At 34.0% G+C, this 21,039-nt stretch overlaps 2 protein-coding genes across 3 annotated transcripts; both read left to right on the forward strand.

The window, feature by feature from the left end:
• Positions 1 to 1,278: 1,278 nt before the first annotated feature.
• Positions 1,279 to 3,822, forward strand: LOC132609507 (UDP-glycosyltransferase 74G1-like). 2 transcript variants are annotated; one of them, XM_060323523.1, is made up of 3 exons: positions 1,279 to 1,419; positions 1,540 to 2,205; positions 2,950 to 3,822. In XM_060323523.1, exons 2-3 carry the CDS (start codon positions 1,564 to 1,566, stop codon positions 3,697 to 3,699), a joined length of 1,392 nt encoding a protein of 463 aa, XP_060179506.1. In that variant the 5' UTR covers positions 1,279 to 1,419; positions 1,540 to 1,563; the 3' UTR covers positions 3,700 to 3,822. The 2 variants fall into 2 exon arrangements, with proteins under 2 accessions (XP_060179506.1, XP_060179504.1); XM_060323521.1 differs by having other exon boundaries at positions 1,335 to 2,205.
• Positions 3,823 to 8,308: 4,486 nt separating this feature from the next.
• LOC132609508 (UDP-glycosyltransferase 74G1-like) lies at positions 8,309 to 11,212 on the forward strand. Its single transcript, XM_060323524.1, has 3 exons — positions 8,309 to 8,465; positions 8,586 to 9,251; positions 10,386 to 11,212. The coding sequence occupies exons 2-3, from the start codon at positions 8,610 to 8,612 to the stop codon at positions 11,133 to 11,135; spliced, it is 1,392 nt and encodes a 463-aa protein (XP_060179507.1). The 5' UTR covers positions 8,309 to 8,465; positions 8,586 to 8,609; the 3' UTR covers positions 11,136 to 11,212.
• The last annotated feature ends 9,827 nt before the right edge of the window (positions 11,213 to 21,039 follow it).

Raw genomic sequence — 21,039 nt, forward strand, 5'->3', positions numbered from 1 at the left:
CATGGACTAACTCAATGTAGTTGGAGGTTAAATCCATGTATGCTGGATTAAATAATAAATTCAATTATATCAGTCCATAATATCTACAAAAGGCATCTTCCTAGTAAATCACACTACACATAGATGGCCAACTAATGATATAATAAGTTTTTGAGAAAAGACATAAAATCACCCCTAAACTTGCACCAAAAACTCGCTTTAGCAATTTAACGTTTCCAGTGTTTATATACCCCCCTAATCTTGTTTGAGGTGAAATTAATTACCTCCTAAAGAGTGACGTGGCCAAAAACTTCTTATAAGCGAGTGAAGAAAAAAAATCACAAACACTGAATTTAAATCATTACATGTGTTGCCTCCCTATTGGATAGCAAACAATCAATTTTCTTAAATTTCTTTTTCACTTTAATTTTGCTCTTTCTTTTTACGTTTTTCGCTTTTCTCTTTCTTATTTTCTCTTCAACGGAGCAGCTGGGTGTTTAGCCTTGGTCGCCTTCTCTTTCTTTGGTTCATCAGAATCAGTCGGCAAAGCTCAAGTGGGTGTAAGCTCAATTGTAATTTCTTTTGTTTAGGAAAACTAAAAATGGTAGGAAGCTTAATGTTAAGTTCGCCGACGCCATTTCTGGCAGCGAGAAATTACAAGAACACCAATCCAAAATAAGTTCGAAGAAGTCGACGACTCAACTGGAAAACCAAAGATGTCGCTGGCAGAAAAATCTTAGATTTTTTGCCCAAATCCACCGGAAAAGATAGAAACACTCACTAGATCGAAAACTAGCAAATCTCCGGCAAAAAAAACTCCCTATCTTCAACAGACATGCAGTAGTGTAAAGCTGCTTTTTAGGAGGTGTGATTGAATTTGTTTAACAAGAAAAAATTTGAATTTCGGAGGTGCAGTGGAGTTCGGTATATCCGGCTGATTCCTGTGACGGCGGCGGGTTGAGTTTTGGTATTGGAAAAGATATGGTTATTTAATGTGAAAAATATGATTAATAATCAAAATACATTGTATAACACTCTTGAATACTAATCTGGAATTGTTTTGCGAAGGGGATATTAATATCACCTCAAACAAGATTAGGGGGTATATATTTGCTCATAAAGTTAAATTGCTAAAGTGAGTTTTCGGTGCAAGTTTAGGGTGATTTTATGCCTATTCTCTATTTTTTTTTTCTTTTCTAATAGAACATTTTGGATGGTCGAATATACCTTTACTCCATATGATCCTAGCTGTTCCCTTCAATGCATATGACTAGCTTATGTCACTGCACATGTTGGCAATTCAAAAGTCAGTATTGATTGACATATGAGAAGCCAAGACTATAAGAACCACATTTTCACTACAAACTCTATCACCAAACTATAAGAACCACATTTTCACTACAGGAGTTTCCCATCCTCAAAAACTCTCTTCTTCCTCCGGTAAGACTTTTGACTGTAAAACTTATGATATAGTTCGTGCTTTTAACATGTGATTACTACTGAAAATGTACTATTGAGAATCCTAAAGAACTATATTTTTTTGATTGATTTTTCCTTAAGCCATCAATTGAGAAGTTGCAAAAGATGACTACTCATAGAGCTCATTGCTTAATCTTGCCATTTCCAAGCCAAGGTCACATAAACCCTATGCTCCAATTCTCCAAACGTTTACGCTCCAAAGGTGTCAAAATCACAATTGCAGCCACAAAATCCTTCTTGAAAACAATGCAAGAATTGACAACTTTGGTGTCAATCGAGGCCATATCCGATGGTTATGATGATGGTGGCTACGACCAAGCAGGATCCTTCGTGGCCTACATAACAAGATTCAAAGAAGTTGGCTCGGATACTCTGACTCAGCTTGTTAAGAAGTTAGAAAATTGTGGATGCCCTGTGAATTGCATAGTTTATGATCCATTCCTTCCTTGGGCAGTTGAAGTTGCAAAGGATTTTGGATTAGTTAGTGCTGCCTTTTTCACACAAAATTGTGCAGTGGATAACATTTATTACCATGTACATAAAGGGGTTCTAAAACTTCCACCTACTCAAGTTGATGAAGAAATATTAATTCCTGGATTTTCAAGTCCAATTGAGAATTCAGATGTACCTAGTTTTGTTATTAGCCCTGAGGCAGAAAGAATAATTGAAATGTTGGTGAATCAATTCTCAAATCTTGACAAAGTAGATTGGGTCCTAGTCAACAGCTTCTATGAGTTGGAGAAAGATGTAAGAGATTCTATCTTTGCTTTTCTGTTTCTTTGTCTCTTCCATTTGGAAGTTAATTTGTTGCCAGTCGAACTCAATAGTTTTGGTTCAAACCTGTATTTGTCTTAAAAATTCATTGAATATGTATAAAATAATTAATTTAAAATTTAGTAATTTAAAAAATTAAAATCTAAAACCCATAAACTTCAAATCCTAAATATTTTATATTAGATTCACACAACCAGTCAAAGATATACTCCATTGGATTCCAAATATTAGTCCTTTTGACTAATTGAATAATTCTTATAAACAAGGTTATAAATTAAGCATCTTTTTTAAAGTGTGTGCAAAAACTCTAAAAGAATTGTTGAGATCGTACCATTAAGAAATTTTATTTGTTGCCATAAAAAGTTGCACAATCTTTAAATGGTCGCGTCGGAACTTTTAATCCCTTTGCTTATAAATATTCACAAATTTTCAAATGTATTAACCATTCTACTGCTATTCTATACTTCAGGGTAATATAATTTTTAAAATGGTTCAAATATAATATATTCCCTACATAAAGGGTTAAAAACATATATTTTAATTAATGGAAGGTTAAATCTAATAAGTCATATATTACAAGGACCAACTCAGAGTTTACCAGTAATTGAGGTACCAAAAACACTATTATCTCTCATTTTTTCAGTCTCCTAAGTTATTGTACAAAATATTTAAATAGTTACATGAAATCTTATTCTGTTTCTATTGTTTGGCATGTAGGTAATTGATTGGATGTCCAAGATATATCCAATCAAGACAATTGGACCAACAATACCATCCATGTACCTAGACAAGAGGCTACCAGATGACAAAGAGTATGGCCTTAATGTCTTCAAGCCAATGACAAATGAGTGCCTAAATTGGTTAAATCATCAACCAATTAGCTCAGTGGTGTATGTATCATTTGGAAGTTTAACCAAATTAGAAGCTGAGCAAATGGAAGAATTGGCATGGGGTTTAATGAATAGCAACAATAACTTCTTGTGGGTAGTTAGATCAACTGAAGAATCCAAACTTCCTAAGAATTTTTTAGACGAATTAAAATTACTAAGTGAGAATAAAGGCCTAGTTGTTTCATGGTGTCCGCAATTACAAGTTTTGGAACATAAATCAACAGGGTGTTTTCTGACTCACTGTGGATGGAATTCGACTTTGGAAGCGATTAGTTTGGGAGTACCAATGTTGACAATGCCACAATGGACAGATCAACCAACAAATGCAAAGCTTGTAAAGGATGTTTGGGAAATGGGAGTTAGAGCCAAGCAAGATGAAAAAGGGATAGTTAGAAGAGAAGTCATTGAAGAATGTATAAAGTTAGTGATGGAAGAAGAGAAAGGAAAAATGATTAAGGAAAATGCACAGAAATGGAAGGAATTAGCTAGGAAAGCTATGGATGAAGGAGGAAGTTCGGATAAAAATATTGAAGAATTTGTTTCCAAGTTGGTGACTATTCCCTCGTTAGGAAACTGATTTTGTATTTTGCAATTTCTTTTTCTGATTGAAATAGCAAAATTTGGAGTGAATAACTTAAAAGGTCATTGAACTATAGCAAATGTCTCACTAAAGTCATTTATGTTTGTTTTGTATCAAAAATGTTATTCAAGTTAGACTAGTTTACCTATAAAGTCATTATATCCAAAAAAATTAAAGAAATAATTACATAACCCTCCCGCAAGTTTGATTTTGTAACAGTGACTTCCTTTGTGATTTACTTTGCTCTCTTATTTTTTTTATGATAATTTTTTTTACCTAATTATTACTATATAAAAAATTTAATTTAACCAATTTGTCCTTTAGGATATTTTCTTTTGTGTTTTATGAATTCTGCAGGATATAATTTATTCTTTAATTAATTGTGAATTCTAAAGAATCTTAAAACCCCTCTTTTTTTTTGTGATGGAGCGTTATGAATTTGTGAAGAATTTAGGTTGTGGTAATATTGGAGTATCTAAGCTTGTAAGAGAAAATAAGAGCAAAAATTTATTTGTTGTGATCGTTACATATTGAACCATATGATATATCTGAGGAATTTTGCTAATAAGCTTCAAAATATTAAATAAATAAAACAAAATGAGAAAAATATAAGAAGTATTACACGTTTCGTTCTATGATTGATAAATAAATTCTGACAGGTTCCCATTTGCCACCTCAAATTTCTCTAAAGAATGAATATATCTTCAATTAATAATTTAAATAATGAAGATTAAATTATCAAGTTTCGTATACGGAAGTCCCAATATTGCTTGTCTATATTTGTACCTTAAATTTGTATAAAATTCAGTCTTTCAAAAAAATAAAAATAGAATGTTTGCAAAGTCAATTAAGAAAAATATCCTGAAGGACAAATTGGTTAAACTAATATTTTATATTAATAATAATTAAGTTAAAAAAATGATCATAAAAGACTAAAACTAGAGAGGCAAGTAAACCTTAAAGGATGTAAGTGTTACAAAATAAAACTTGGGGGAGTTTAACAAAAAAAAAACTTGGGGGAGATTTATGCAATTATTTCTTTAGTTTTTTGGGATGTAATATAAACTAGTCTAACTTGAATGACATTTTTGATACTATACAAACATAAGTGACTTTAGTGAGACATTTGCTATAATTTAATGACCTTTTAAGTTATTCAAATTCGACCTGAATCTTATTTAATTTCTCCTTTTTTTCATTTCTTTTGGAAAGGTAAAGCAATTTTTAGCTGATAAAGTATCAAGTTGTAATGTGTGGTTTATCTGAGATTTGTATAGTTAGGTCTGGATTAGTAAGGTGTGATGGTCAATGAGTCACTCTCGACTTATTTCTTAGATGATTGGATGCTTTATTTGCCATCAGACCTTTAGTGAATTTTTGGATGTAATTAACTTGAGTTTTGTGAATTTAATTTAAATTTTTTTGAATAAATGAAGATGCCCAAATAATTTTGGATCAAATTACCGGAATGAGGCCCGATGTAACTTTATGCTAAATAAACTATAGATTGGATCCAACTCCTCTCCAGTAGGAGCTTTGTACACAAGATTTTCCATACGTGATATCAATATTTTAAAAGACGAACAAATGAATAGTTTACTATAAAGACAAATGCATAACAAAATTCAAAGAAGTTGGCTAGGATATTCTGTCTCAACTTAAAGAGCATCCTTGAGTAACTCAAGCCCTTCGCTGCCTCAACTTTCAAATCCTTCTACTTGAAGATGTATTATAGCCTCTTGTGATTCATGAAATACCTCACACGGCTCACTATATTAGTAGTGACGCCATAACTATAACGCAAAAACCACTGTTGCTAGATCCAAATCATGTGGCAGGTGTTCTTCTAGTGATTCTTAAGCTGCCTGAGGGCTTATGCAATCTCTTTGTCTCCCTGCATCAAAACACATCCCAAACCAGCATGTGAGACATCAAAATACATTGTATAACTTCCCTCTTCGATAGTCAATTTCAAGACTGGGGTTGTACTATAAGTTGTCTTGAGTTTCTGAAAACTCGACTCACATTCTTCAGACCACTTGAACAAAAGACCCTTATGTGTCAATTTGATTAACTGAGCTGTTAAGGCAGAAAACCCTACTACGAAGTGTTTGTAATAACGGTCAAGCCTAGGAAAATTCGTGTTTCTGTAGGGGTAGTAGTCCTAGGCCATTGCCGAACTGCTTCTATCTTCTTTGGATCCACTTTAATACCGTTCCTATAAACCATTTGAGCCAAGAATGTCATTATGCCTAGCTAAAACTCACACTTTGAGAATTTAATATAAAGCTCGTATTCCCAAAGTTTATCCAACACTGCCTTCAAATGATCCCCGTGCTCCTCCTAGCTACAAGAGTAGACTACGATATAATTAATGAACACAATAACAAAAGTGTTGAGGAAAGATTTGAGCACCCGGTTCAAAAGATCCATCAATACTGTCAGGGCGTTGGTAAGTCCAAAGGACATGATCAAGAACTCATAATGGTCATACCTAGTCCAAAATGTTGATTTGGAGATATCCTCCACATTGATCTTCAACTGGTGGTACCCTGACTTCAGTCCGATTTTGAGAAGTAGATTGCACCTTGATACTGGTTGAATAAGTAATCAAGTAACCTCGTTCAATTTCCTGTAATTAATACACATTCATATTGAGCCATCTTTCTTCTTCACGAACGACACTGGTGCACCCCAAGGTGACACACTAGGACTGATGAAGTCTTTATCAAGCAAAACCTTTATTTGTTTCTTCAATTATTTCAACTCGATTGGCGCTGTATGATATGGGGAATAGAAATAGAATAGTGCCAGTAATGCATCAATGCAAAACTCTATCTCCCATTAGGAGCTAATCCTAGCAAATCCTCTGGAAGCACATCAAGATACTCGTGTACCATTGGAACAATGTCAATAGTAACAACTTTTGCACTTGGCATGCTAAATCACTTGCGCATGTGACATGGTTTCTTTCATCTTTGATTTGACTTGATGTGTCATGTGATTTGACATATGAATGAAACTTGAGCTAATAAAGTGAGCTTGTCATTTAAAACCCAATTAGATGGACTAACTCAATATTGTAGGAGGTTAAATCCATGAATGTTGGATTAAATAATAAATTCAATTATATCGGTCCATAATTCTATTAAGACTAATATAAATTGAATTTAGAATAAAATTCAAATATATTCTAGATTTAAATTCATAAAATTTAAATGTCTAGAGCAACGTATTACAAAAGGCATCTTCCTAGTAAATCACACTACACATAGATGGCCAGCTAATGATATAATAATTTCTTGAGAAAAGACATAAAATCACTCCTAAACTTGCACCGAAAATTCACTTTAGAAATTTAACTTTACGAGTGTTTTATATATCCTCCTTAATCTTGTTTGAGGTGAAATTAATTACCTCCCGAAGAGTGACGTGGCCAAAAACTTCCTATAAGCGCTTGAAGGAAAAAAAAAAAAAACACAAACACTGAATTTAAAATCATTACATGTGTCGTCTCCCTATTGAATAGCATTCAATTTTCTTAATATTTCTTTTTCAATTTAATTTTGCTCTTTCTTTTTACGCTTTTTTCTTTTCTCTTTCGTATTTTCTCTTCAACGGAGCAGCTGGGTGTTTAGCCTTGGTCACCTTCTCTTTCTTTGGTTCATCAGAATCAGCCGGCAAAGCTCAATTGGGTGTAAGCTCAATTGTAATTTCTTTTGTTTAGGAAAACTATAAATGGTAGGAAGCTTAATGTTAAGTGCGCCGACGATATTTCTGGCAGCGAGAAATTACAAGACCACCAATCCAAAATAAGTTCAAAGAAGTCAACTACTCAACTGGAAAATCAAAGATGCTGTTGGCAGAAAAATCATAGATTTTCTGCCCAAATCCACCCGAAAAGATTGAAACATTTACTAGATCGAAAACTAACAAATCTCCTGCAAAAAAAAAAAAAAAAATCTCCCGATCTTCAAGAGACATGCAGTAGAGTAAAGCTACTTTTTAGGAGGTGTGATTGGATTTGTTTAACAAGAAAAAAAATGAATTTCGGAGGTGCAGTGGAGTTAGGTATTTCCGGCGGATTCGTGTGACGGCAGCTGGTTGAGTTTTGGTATTGGAAAAGATATGGTTATTTAAGGGGTTTTAATAATTAATTAATGTGAAAAATATGATTAATAACCATACCTTTGAATAAAATAAGAAAGAAAAATAGTAGAATTAAAATTAATAGAAATCTGACGTGGTACTAATGTGGCGCTGACGTGTCAGGCGCGTGTATAACATTCTTGAATACTAATCTGGTTTTGTTTTGTGAAGGGGGTATTTATTTCACCTCAAACAAGATTAGGGGTATATAAACGCTTATAAAGTTAAATTGCTAAAGTGAATTTTCGGTGCAAGTTTAGGGGTGATTCTACGCCTTTTATCTATTTTTTTTATAGAACATTTTGGATGGTCGAATATACCTTTACTCCATATGGTCCTAGCTGTTCCCTTCAATGCATATGACCTGCTTATGTCACTGCACATGTTGGCAATTCAAGAGTCGTGTATTGATTGACAAATGAGAAGCCAAGACTATTTTTCTAAATTTAGGCACTTCAAACTCTATCACGAAACTATAAGAACCACATTTTCACTATAGGATTTTCCCATCCTCAAAAACTCTCTTCTTCCTCCGGTGAAAAACTTTTGTGCGAAAAATAGTTTTAAGAAGAAAGCAGTCTTCTATGAAGCACTAAAACGATTATATTATTCAGGTAAGACTTTTGACTGTAAAACTTATTGATATAATTCGTGCTTTTAACATGTGATTACTACTGAAAAAATACTATTGAGAATCTTAAAGAACTATATTTTCTTGATGATTTTTCCTTAAGCCATCAATTGAGAAGTTGCAAAAGATGACTACTCACAGAGCTCATTGCTTAATCTTGCCATATCCAAGCCAAGGTCACATAAACCCGATGCTTCAATTCTCCAAACGTTTACAATCCAAAGGTGTCAAAATCACAATAGCAACCACAAAATCCTTCTTGAAAACAATGCAAGAATTGACAACTTCGGTGTCAATTGAGGCAATCTCCGATGGCTATGATGATGGTGGCCGCGATCAAGCAGGATCTTTCGTGGCCTACATAACAAGATTCAAAGAAGTTGGCTCGGATACTCTAGCTCAACTTATTAAAAAATTAGCAAATAGTGGGTGCCCAGTAAATTGCATAGTTTATGATCCATTCCTTCCTTGGGCAGTTGAAGTTGCAAAGGATTTTGGATTAGTTAGTGCTGCTTTTTTCACACAAAATTGTGCAGTGGATAACATTTATTACCATGTACATAAAGGGGTTCTAAAGCTTCCACCTACTCAAGATGATGAAGAAATATTAATTCCTGGATTTTCATGTCCAATTGAGAGTTCAGATGTACCTAGTTTTGTTATTAGCCCTGAAGCAGCAAGAATACTTGATATGCTGGTGAATCAATTCTCAAATCTTGACAAAGTGGATTGGGTACTAATCAACAGCTTCTATGAGTTGGAGAAAGAGGTAAGAGATTCTATCTATCTTTTGCTGTTCTGTTTCTTTGTCTCTTCTATTTAGAATTTAATTTGTTGTCTGTACATATGTTCCTTAGTGTTCTCAGCCTGATAAGGGGCTTTTTTTTCGCTAATGACTCGAACTCACAATCTTTGTTTACAGGTACAGTCGAATCCAATAGCTTTATTCACCCTATTTGGTCTTCAAAATTCATTGCACATGTATAAAATAATTAATTTAGAATTCAGTAATTTAAAAAATTAGAATCTAAAACCCATTAACTTTAAATTCTGACTACTTTATATCTAGATTCACACAAGCAGTCAGAGATATACTCCATTGGATTCCAAATATTAGTCCTTTTGACTAATTGAATAATTATTATAAATAAGGTTATATATTAAGCATCTTTCTTAAAAAGTGTGCAAAAACTCTTAAACAAATATTGAGATCGTACTACTAAGAGGTTTTATTTGTTGCTATAAAAAGCTGCACAATCTTTAAATGGTCACGTCGGAATTTTTGATCCCTTGCATATATTAATCATTCCACCATTATTCTATATTTGGGGGTAATATATTTCTAAAATAATTCAAATATTCCCTACATAAAGGGTTAAAAACACATATTTTTATTAATGGATTTTTTTTTAATTACATAGGGGGAGGGGATTACAATGTGTAAATTTGAACTCTCACCAACAAAGTGAAAGTTCAGGTAGCCAATTAACTGAGCTACTAAGTCCCTACTATTAATGGAAGATTAAATCTAATAAGACATATATTAGAAGGATCAAAATTAGAGTTTCATAATTGAGGGACCAAAAACATTATTCTCCCCCATTTTTTAATCTCCAAGTTATACTCCCTCCATCCCAATTTATGTGGCACCATTTGACTTGCCACGGAGGGTAAAAACTGAAGGAAGACTTTTGAAATTTGTGGTCCAAAACAAGCATTAGATATTTATCTGATTGTAAATCATCTCATAAAGTTAAATTGCTTCTAAATATATAAATGTGACATTCTTTTTTAAACAGACTAAAATAGAGAGTGTTCTACACAAATTGGTACAGAGAGAGTAGTACAAAATATTTAAATAGTTACATGAGATTTATTCTGTTTCAAATTGCTTGACATGTAGGTAATTGATTGGATGTCCAAGATTTATCCAATCAAGACAATTGGACCAACAATACCATCCATGTACCTAGACAATAGGCTACCGGATGACAAAGAGTATGGCCTTAGTGTCTTCAAGCCAATGACAAATGAATGCCTAAATTGGTTAAATCATCAACTAATTAGCTCAGTGGTGTATGTATCATTTGGAAGTTTAGCCAAAGTAGAAGTTGAACAAATGGAAGAATTGGCATGGGGTTTGAAAAATAGCAACAAGAACTTCTTGTGGGTTGTTAGATCCACTGAAGAATCCAAACTTCCTAAGAATTTTTTAGAGGAATTAAAATTAGTAAGTGAGAATAAAGGCCTAGTTGTGTCATGGTGTCCGCAATTACAAGTTTTGGAACATAAATCAACAGGGTGTTTTCTGACTCACTGTGGATGGAATTCGACTTTGGAAGCGATTAGTTTGGGAGTACCAATGTTGACAATGCCACAATGGACAGATCAACCAACAAATGCAAAGCTTGTAAAGGATGTTTGGGAGATGGGAGTTAGAGCCAAACAAGATGAAAAAGGGATAGTTAGAAGAGAAGTTATTGAAGAATGTATAAAGTTAGTGATGGAAGAAGAGAAAGGAAAAATGATTAAGGAAAATGCACAGAAATGGAAGGAATTGGCTAGGAAAGCTGTGGATGAAGGAGGAAGTTCAGATAAAAATATAGAAGAATTTGTTTCCAAGTTGGTGACTATTTCCTCATTAGGAAGCTGATTTTGTATTTCGCAGTTTCTTTTTCTGATTGAAATATTGTAGCAAAATTTGACCTGAATCTTATTTAAATTTCTCTATCTTTTTTTTTTTTTTTTTTTTCAATTTCTTTTGGAAAGGTAAAGCAATTTGGCTGATAAAGCAACAAGTTGTAATGTGTTGTTTATCTAAAATTTTCGATAGTTAGGTATTGGTTAGTAAGGTGTGATGGTCAATGAGTCACTCCCAACTTATTTCTTAGATGATTGGATGCTTTATTTGTCATCCGACCTTTAATGAACTTTTGGATGTAATTAATTAAAGTATGTGAATAAAAATTTCAAATTTATGAACTAATTTAGATGAGCAAATAATTCTATGGGGCTCTCTCCAGTGACGATTACATGCGATGGTACAGAAATACCTGAATCTCCATTATGTCTTCCATTTTGAATATGTTAAACTCAGTCGTGGACTTATGGAAGAAATCTGATGAACAAAGTGCAACTTTTAAGCTCCTATTATCAGGTCCCAAACAGATTGTGATCGGTGGCGGAGCCAAAAATTTTGTCAAGAGTGTTTTAATTTTAAGGAAATAATGTATTATATATATGTTAAAGGTGTTCAATATATAATATATAAATGTAGTACGTAATAATCGATATGTCTACATGGTATAATATTTTGGTGAAGGGTGTTCAATGCTGGGCTGTGGCTCCGCCACTGATTGTGACTCCTTGTAGAAACGAGAATGGCTCATTATTCTAACATGAGGCAGTTTTTTTTTTTTTTTTTGGTTTCCCATCCGGTGTCGGGTACCCATATTGAAGCCCGACTATACCCAGATTCGATCCGCATAAGGCCCCATTCGGGAGGAAGCGCTCCCTACCATGGGCGCTCCCCCAGTGAGGCCATTGCCTTAGGCTTGCTTAACCGAATACACCGAGTCGTTGGGATCTCTCTTGCATGCAAATCTTTCTAACGGGGCGAATAGATATTTTTGTTCATGAATGCATGTAAATAAATTAGTTACAGAATGTTATCTTTATTTGGCTTGATATTATGCATGCATTGACAAGGATAAAAGTTTCGTTTATACGATGTCACATCACTATATAAGTGATCATAAACAATTAAATCAATATTAGGAGTTAATCTATTCGCTTTTATTTATTTTTAGCGATTGTTATATTATTAAATTTTACCACATATTATCAAATAGAAATTTGAATTATCAACAATTTGCAAGCACGGGCTATTCCCATCTAGTACTTATAGAAATGAGAGTAATCTAATACCTTGCATAAATAGTCCTCCCAATTTATATATAAAAAAATAGTTAAATTTTAATCTCAAAATAGGATCACCTAAACAGCAAACATAAACTTTTAATCTTAGAATATAAATATTATAAGCTTTTTATGTAAAAGATAAATGCTGGAGAAGAGAAAAAGGTAAAGTGTAAAAAGAAAAAAGAAAAAAAAACCTTATTTTTTAAATATTCATCTTATTTACACATGATGTTCGGTAGAAAACAAATACTAAACATTAATGCTGATATTATATTAGACGAGACATCGTCCAATTGAAAATATCAATAGTAAATCTTTGCACAAGATAAATTTATGTGTTAATAATATTTTTGCGAGGAGCAAAAGCAATTATGGAACTACTGAGTTTCTAATGAGAGCATTGAACTTAAGTCCTCTTTTTACCGTAATTTTGGTTATGTCTGTTAGATAGTAAGTTGTAGAACACCAAAAGAAAATAATATCACAGAGCATAAATCACTGTATTCCTTATTAATGGAAAACAAAAATTATACAATATCCTCCAAATGATAACGTGGTAGAGGAGTATAATTACTTTCTTGTCATGTGTCAATTTAACTAATTATATTATAATATTAGCAATATATTTTTTTTATTTTCACTAAGAGCAATGGCATATTTCTAAACCTCATTTTACTAATTTCAGCCTTATTCGTTGGATAATTTGTAAAACAAGTTGAAAGAGATAAGCATATTGTATAAAAACAAGATATTTTTTAATCACAAAAGGAAAATACTGTCGTAGCTAGTAGATTAATGTAATTGACTATTGCAAGTAAGGATCTTTGTGAATCGTGGTGCAATTTGGCTTGGTTTTTTCTTAAAAGCAAATTAAACCTACTAATTTTTTTTTTATTTTTTTGAAAATATTAAAACCAAATCAAACTAATATAGTATATACTAGGGGTGTATGCCCATGCCAGCACGGGCCCACACTACTAAAAAAAGGGGGGAAATCGACAACGAAAACCGACGGACCGCGTCGGTTTTTTTAATGAAACCGACGGACCGCGTCGGTTTTTTTAATGAAACCGACGGGAAACCGACCTTTTACGGTCCGTCGGTTTTCATAGCCTCGTTTTTTGGAAACCGACGGACCACGTCAGTTTTTTCCGATGGACCACGTCGGTTTTTTCCGACGGACTGCGTCAGTTACATGGTCCGTCGGGTTTTATCCAATAATTTAAAAAAAAAAATCGACGGACAGAGCCGGTTTTTTTAATTTCTAATTTTTGATCTTATATAAAAATAATATATATTTTATGAAAAAATCGACGCACTGCGTCGGTTTTTTATTTAAATTTTTTTATTTTAAATAAAAAATCGACACAGTGCGTCGGTGTTTTCATAAAATTTAAGAATGAATTTCCAGAAAACCGACGGACTGAGTCGGTTTTCTGAAAAATTTACAAAATTAATTTCCAGAAAACCGACGGACTGCGTCGGTTTTCTGGAAAATTTCCTGCATGCAATTCATGCATTTTCTGCAGCCACACCTGCACAGAAACCAGTACCAAAAGCTGCTCAAAACTAGCATTATAATGCTCCAAATCAATTCTAAAAGAGCTACAACACATAAAATCACCCTAAGTAATAATAAAACACATCAAACACTATCTAAATACGATCTAAATAGACCTTCAAAGTTCAGAAATATTTAAATGTCCAACCAAAAGTACCATTAACTAGTTTTAACATAAGTCCATTATTAAATCCAAACTACTACAACTGATCATCCGGTGTCCGGGCTACGTAATCACCATCATCATCATCTTCTGGGTCGGGGGGGAGAGAGAAGGGGGCACACCAAATTGTCCACATGCAATGTGGCTTTTAACTTGTGCCATGAGCGATTCAAGGCTCGCTTTCATGGCGTTACTTTCCTCAACTCTTTTTGCCTCAGTCTCAGCTAATTTCCTATTAAGTTCAGCAATTTGTTGCGCCATAGCTGCGACCTGAACACCATCAACTCCCTCGGCTTGTCGAGAAGACCCTTCACCTCGCAATCCTGACCGAAGGCGACTTAAGTTTTTCCTTGGGCCTAGACCGTACGCTCTACCCTTTTGTGCTCTCCCAACTGCTCTACACCAAAAATCTATCTCTAATTCCGGTGTAGGACGGCTCGGATGCTCAGGCTGAGTTTGGCTGTACTGGTCCACATCATCCATAAATTGCGTATGTATATTAAAATGAAACTTAGTATATAACGAATACATCATAATTAAACTTATATATAATTACTTAAATAATAAAATTATCACTTACATAGGAATTACGAGCTCTGTCCTCAACCCATACGGTCGGATCCGACTCTGGCTTCTTCTTCTATGTAGTCTACATTTAATTGAAATTATGCAATGAATTTCCACACTTACAAAATCGTACAGCCAATGGGAAAACTTAGAATATATGGCTTGATCGCCCTCAAGTTCTACGAAGTTACTGCTCGACATATGCAAGATTTTCATTAGTTTCACCCTTATCAGTTACCCATTTAATTCAGTAACATAATTCGACACTCACCGAATATATACTTGAATTTCGGGGCAATTGAGCAAAACATGTGTCACAGCTGATTGTCTCTCCATACTACTCAGGGTTCGTTTTGGAGGCGTTTTAGAACCTCGCCCTGGTTGATTAAAGATGGACATTGGTGGGTAGTTAGGATCAACCCCACCCTCATCATTACGGTTGGGCCTATTTCTCATATACGACACTTGCTCTCCGAAATAATATGAACAGAAATGCGCTGTTTCCTTTGCAAGATACGCTTCACAAATAGATCCTTCAATCTTAGATCTTTGCTTAGCCAATTTTTTGCATTTGCCAATGGTCCTGCACACATGTTTAATATCAATAGGAAAAGTAATTAGTTAACAAAATATTGTTAAAGAAAGTGGTAGTAAGTTTGGTTACTTACCTCTCGAAAGGATACATCCACCTAGTTTGAACTGGGCCTTCAAGGCGCGCCTCTTGTACAAGATGAATGGGAAGATGTTCCATCACATAAAAAAATCCACATGGAAAGATCTTCTCGAGCTTAGTTGTAATGACTGGTATATTCTGTTCCATTCTTTGAAGGTTTTCTACCGTCAAAGTGTTAGAACATAAATCCTTGAAGAACAAACTTATCTCTGTGATTGGTTTCCATATTCTTTCCGGTAGGCGGCTAAATGCAATAGGAATCAAAGTTTCCATGAAAACATGGCAATCATGACTTTTCATACCAATCAATTTTCCTTCATTCATATCAGCACGCTTGTCAAATTAGACACATACCCCTCTGGCATCCGCAAATTCTTAACCCATTGACAAATCGGTCGTTTCTCCTCCAAAGTGGATGAAAAACTAGCCTTGGGCTTGAACACTTTATTATTCGCTAACTCTTGCAAGTTCAATTCAGGGCGCCTACAATATTCCTTTAGGTCCAATCTAGCTTTTGGGTTATCTTTTGTCTTGCCTTTAACATCCATAACAGTGTTGAACAAATTATCAAAGTAATTTTTTTCAATATGCAACACATCAAGATTATGCCGTAGAAGATTATTCATCCAATATGGTAACTCCCAGAATATGCTCTGTTTAGTCCAATTATGTTCAACACCATAACCAGGTAGTCTATAAGGGGCAACTTTTGTGACCTTAGGCAAGTGACAAACCCTCCCCCAAATTTCTTCTCCTGACAATGTTCGAGGTGGGGGATCATTTTCAATTTTATTCTTTCTAAATGCTTGTTTCATTTTCCTGAATTGGTGATCCATAGGCAAGAATTGACGATGACAATCAAACCATGAATTTTTATGGCCATGTTTTAAAGTGAAAGCTTTACTAGTTTCCATGCAATGAAGACAAGCAAGCTTTCCAGCAGTCATCCAACCAGACAACATCCCATACGCAGGAAAATCGTTAATAGTCCACATCAAAGAAGCACGCATATTGAAATTGCTCTTAGTCGATATATCATATGTCACTACACCTTCACACCACAATTGTTTTAACTCATCAATCAAAGGTTGTAGATAGACATCAATCAAAACTTTTGGATTACGAGGACCAGGGATAACACAATTTAGGAATATATAGGGACTTGTCATACACATCTCAGGCGGTAGATTATATGGAGTAAGAAATACAGGCCAACAAGAACAGGGTGCAGCCGAAACAGAGTATGGTGTGAAACCATCCGCACACAAACCCAAACGAATGTTTCTTGGTTCACTAGCAAAATCAGGATAAGTTCTATCAAAATGTTTCCACGCTTCTCCATCCGATGGATGACACATAACACCAGGTGGCCTTCTATTTTCGCTGTGCCATCTCATGTGAGGAGCAGAACTCGACGATGCAAACAACCTCTTTAACCTAGGTATAATAGGTAAATAATGCATCGCCTTAATTGGAACCATCTTCCCACTAGGTATCTGCTTATAACGCGCATGTCCACATATTTTACATTCATTTAAATCAGCATCTTGCTTATAAAACAACATACAACCGTTTGGACAACAATGAATTCTATCATACGACAATCCTAATTTGGAAACCAATCTTTTTGCTTCATAGTAACTCTTAGGTATGTCGAATTCCGGACTAACTAGTTCCCCTACAAGCTTAATCATTGAGTCCATAGCAGCTTCAGCAACAGTCCAATCTGATTTGATGTTAATCATTCTAACTGCAACAGACAACTTAGAATGCTGACTCCCTACCCAATGTGGACGACTAGCCTCTTCTAATTCTTGATAGAAGCGCATTGCTTCTTCATTAGGAGGTTCCTCAAAATTTTGCTCATGTTCAAACCCAGACTGTACGCCAAAAGCATCATTAACCATATCATTAACTCTATCATATTGGACATGACTATATTCCTGCGACACACTACTTTCACCGACAACCATATTGTAAAATATACCATTGACCCCATCAGTCTCTCCATGATCAGTCCAAACATAATATTTCTGCTTAAACCCACGACTATATAAATGAACCCTAACCGCTTACGGTTTCAAATACTTCATACACCGGCAATGAGAACAAGGACACCTAATTACCCCTTCATTTTGAAAAGGGTGAAGTGTCATTGCATGTGTGATAAACCCATCAACACCTTCAACAAATTTATCATGTACACCCACACGATTACTATTATTCATATTATACATCCACATACGATCCATCTACAAAAATATACCCACAAATTATTGAGGTTATAGAAATATATTATAACTTAAGAATTCTAACTTAAAATATAACTTAAGAAAACACAATCCCAACCACTTCTAACTTTGAATTCTCAATAACAATTCTAACTTTAATAATTTATAAATTCTAACTTTAATATAATTTTGAAAAGCACAATCCCAACCAATTCTAACTTTGAATTCTCAATAACAATTCTAACTTTGATAACTTATGGATTCTAACTTTAATTCTAAAAATTGGAAAGTAAATCTAGTCAAATAAAGTTTTGAGGTTATAGAAATATTATGACTTAATAATTCTAACATAACTTAATAATTCTAACTTTGAAAAGCACAATTCCAACTAATTCTAAAAATTGAAAAGTAAATCTAGAGAAATAAAATCTAGATTTTAGTATTGAGATTATAGAAATACTATAACTTAATAATTCTAATTTTGAAAAGCACAATCTCAACCAATTCTAATTTGGAATGATCAATAACAATTCTAATAACTTATGGAATTCTAACAAAAAGCACAATCCAACAAAAAAAAAAAAAAAAAAAAAAACTAGTCAAATAATTAAAGTATACATTTTTGCACATATTCAACATCAATAATATTACAAAGAATGATAACTAAGCTAACACAAATACATTGACAAAAGACATGAAATATAGCACAATCTCAAGCCAAAAACAAAAATGACAACTAAACTAGTCAAATAAAGTTTACATTTTTTTCACAAATTCAACATTAATAACATTGCAAATGATGTTTAACAAAGCTAAATAGATTAGCATTAGGCCTAAAATCTACAAATAAAACTAAAATTGAAAGAATTTTAAAAGCCCTAATTTAAGAGAAACTAACCTCAATTAATTAACTTCAAAACGGGTCTGGGGTTGGTGGGGACGGGCTGCGCAGGCGGCGGCACTGGGCGGCGAGAAATGGGCGGCGGGGTTGGGCGGAGGGGAGGGGGGCAACGGGTAGCTAGGGTTTGAGGGGAATGGGAGTTTAATTGGGAAGAGGAGAAGAAATGGGTTTGAAAACCAGTCTGGAATGTTTTTAAAGAAAAACCGACGGACAAAACCCCTGTCCGTCGGTTTCCTAAAAAAAAATTGTTTATTATTTTTTAAAAAAACAAATTGAATTGCATATTATTTAAAATATTTTTAAAAATAAAACCGACGTCGGACGACGGTTTATTAAAGTTTTATATTAATTATTATTATTTTTTAAATAAAACCGACATGGGATGTCGGTTTTTTTTTCGGATATATATTTTCAAAATTCTGTCAAAAAAAACCGACGTCATCCGTTGGTTTTCTAATTAAAATAATTTTAAAAAATTAGAAATGTAAAAAACCGAAGCAGGGAGTCAGTTTTCCGTCAGTTTTTTTTCCATCGATTTTTGGCAGTTTTTTAGTAGTGCCAACGTAATATCACTGTTACAAACAGTTGCTCAAACGATCCAGAACATCAGCTAACAACAAGGGTTTGGGATATTATTAGACAATAATGTTGCACAGCATGTCCAGTTTTCTTTACCCATAAGATACTTCAGTTGTTCAAATGTTACAACAGCAAGGAGTGAGTTATTACAAACTGTATTTCTGATCAGCCAAAAAGTATTGCAGCATTACAAACTTTTTACAAATTAAGTACAACCAGGCAATAGTACATCATATTCATCTCAAGCCAAAATATGTAGATGGTATAAGCAAATCGAGCTATTAAGCTTCAAAGCAAGCAACATAAATGGTGCTTAAAGTATTTCCATCCTCGTGGCTTCTCTCGTGATGAGTGATGATCACAGATATAACATTCTTTCACGAATGGAAGCCAAACGATTTCATTTTCTCATCCTGTCGAATGTAAGCCATCAATTTCATTTTATCACCTGTCATCACAGAAATGCCGTTATGCTCTGTGTTGTTCTATGTTTTAGGGCAGTCAAAAGGTTCAGCAAGCTGCGCAAAGCAGATTCACAAAATGCCTTTTTGGATATTCCTCAATGTCCCAGCTATTCATAGAATGCGGAGGAGCAGGGAAATAATTATTTGTTACCGAAAGAAACGGAAGAATTTATTGAAGATAGAATATGCAACACATCAGTACCATATTGATCTATTTGTGAAGCTTGCACAATGTAGCAAATTCTGTTATAAAGTCAAACAGGCACACGAACAGAATATAAATTTCATGAACATTGACATTTAACTTGAATATACCCCTATAGTCAAAATTTAGAACTTCAAGCATGAAAAATTAAACAACATATCTTTTAAAATCTGAATCATTTTTAGATCTATTCGTACTCAACTATCGAGTCAGTAGAATCCCTCAATTCACATACATAGCTCTCGGAGTAAATATTTATACTTAGTTTACACAGGCCGTTTGAGCACGGTTTATGAGTTATATTTTAATAATTTAACATATGAAGGGATATGTAGTGGAAATGCATGCCTTAGTGCTTTTTTTGACTTTTTAGCTTGATTTATGAGTTGGTAAGAGTGCCAAAATCAGTTATTGAAATTTCCTAACATGTATATGCAGAATCTGTAAGTGTGCACTGATACCATGTGGAATTTGACTTCACATACATTAATGAATCATCAGAAAATAATCCAGTAAAAAAAGAAGCATGCAAAAGAAGAAAAGAAAAGCTAATCATCATTACAAAGTTAGCTCTTAAACTAACTCAGAGTAGAGCTAGAGCTTGAAACCTACTTTATGTCCAAAGAAAGAAATATTCAAAAACATACATCAAAAGCAGAAATTGCCGTCACGGGGCGGGGGGGGGGGGGGGGGGGGGTTGGAGGCTATTTGTATTATTGTGCATGTAGACTGTAGTAAGATATGTATATTTCGGTTTGAAGTTTGGGCAAGCATATCTACGACTTACGTGAAATCTGGTGGTTTGCCCATATATCATGATGGACACTGTAGAATATATTTGTATCTTAAGTTGGAAAGCCTGCTCAATCAGCTAATGTTGTACTAAACTCTTACCTTATCAAAAAGAAAAATCAGTTAATGTGATAAAGAGCTAAACGAATCTGCAGAGGTACTCTAAAAAAGAAGCTAAAGATTCAATATTGTTCACAAATGTTATAGTAAGAGGGTTCTCAAGCTAATATAGGGTCTTATCTCTCTGTTTTCCTTTTGTTAATATCCAATTCATCGGAAAAAGAAGAGAGTTTCCATCTTCACCTCAAAAATATAATACTTGAACAAAAAAGGAGAAAACGATCTCTCTTATTTTCATTATATAGGTGTCAAGTAAACTAATATACTTTTACGTGTTTTCATTAGTTTTCCAATATTGAGAATTATTAATCAAACCAATGGTTTGATTCAGTTTCATGCCAAGCAAGTGTTCCTGCTATTTATAACCACTCAAATGATTA

Source organism: Lycium barbarum, chromosome 9 (genome assembly GCF_019175385.1).
Source record: "Lycium barbarum isolate Lr01 chromosome 9, ASM1917538v2, whole genome shotgun sequence".
NCBI lineage: Eukaryota > Viridiplantae > Streptophyta > Magnoliopsida > Solanales > Solanaceae > Lycium > Lycium barbarum.

Bases quoted from the DNA above. Each gene is read 5' to 3' on its own strand.
- LOC132609507 (XM_060323523.1), top strand. From the start codon at position 1,564: ATGACTACTCATAGAGCTCATTGCTTAATCTTGCCATTTCCAAGCCAA. The intron at 2,206-2,949 runs GTAAGAGATTCT...TTTGGCATGTAG, and splicing joins TCTATGAGTTGGAGAAAGAT to GTAATTGATTGGATGTCCAA.
- LOC132609508 (XM_060323524.1), top strand. From the start codon at position 8,610: ATGACTACTCACAGAGCTCATTGCTTAATCTTGCCATATCCAAGCCAA. The intron at 9,252-10,385 runs GTAAGAGATTCT...CTTGACATGTAG, and splicing joins TCTATGAGTTGGAGAAAGAG to GTAATTGATTGGATGTCCAA.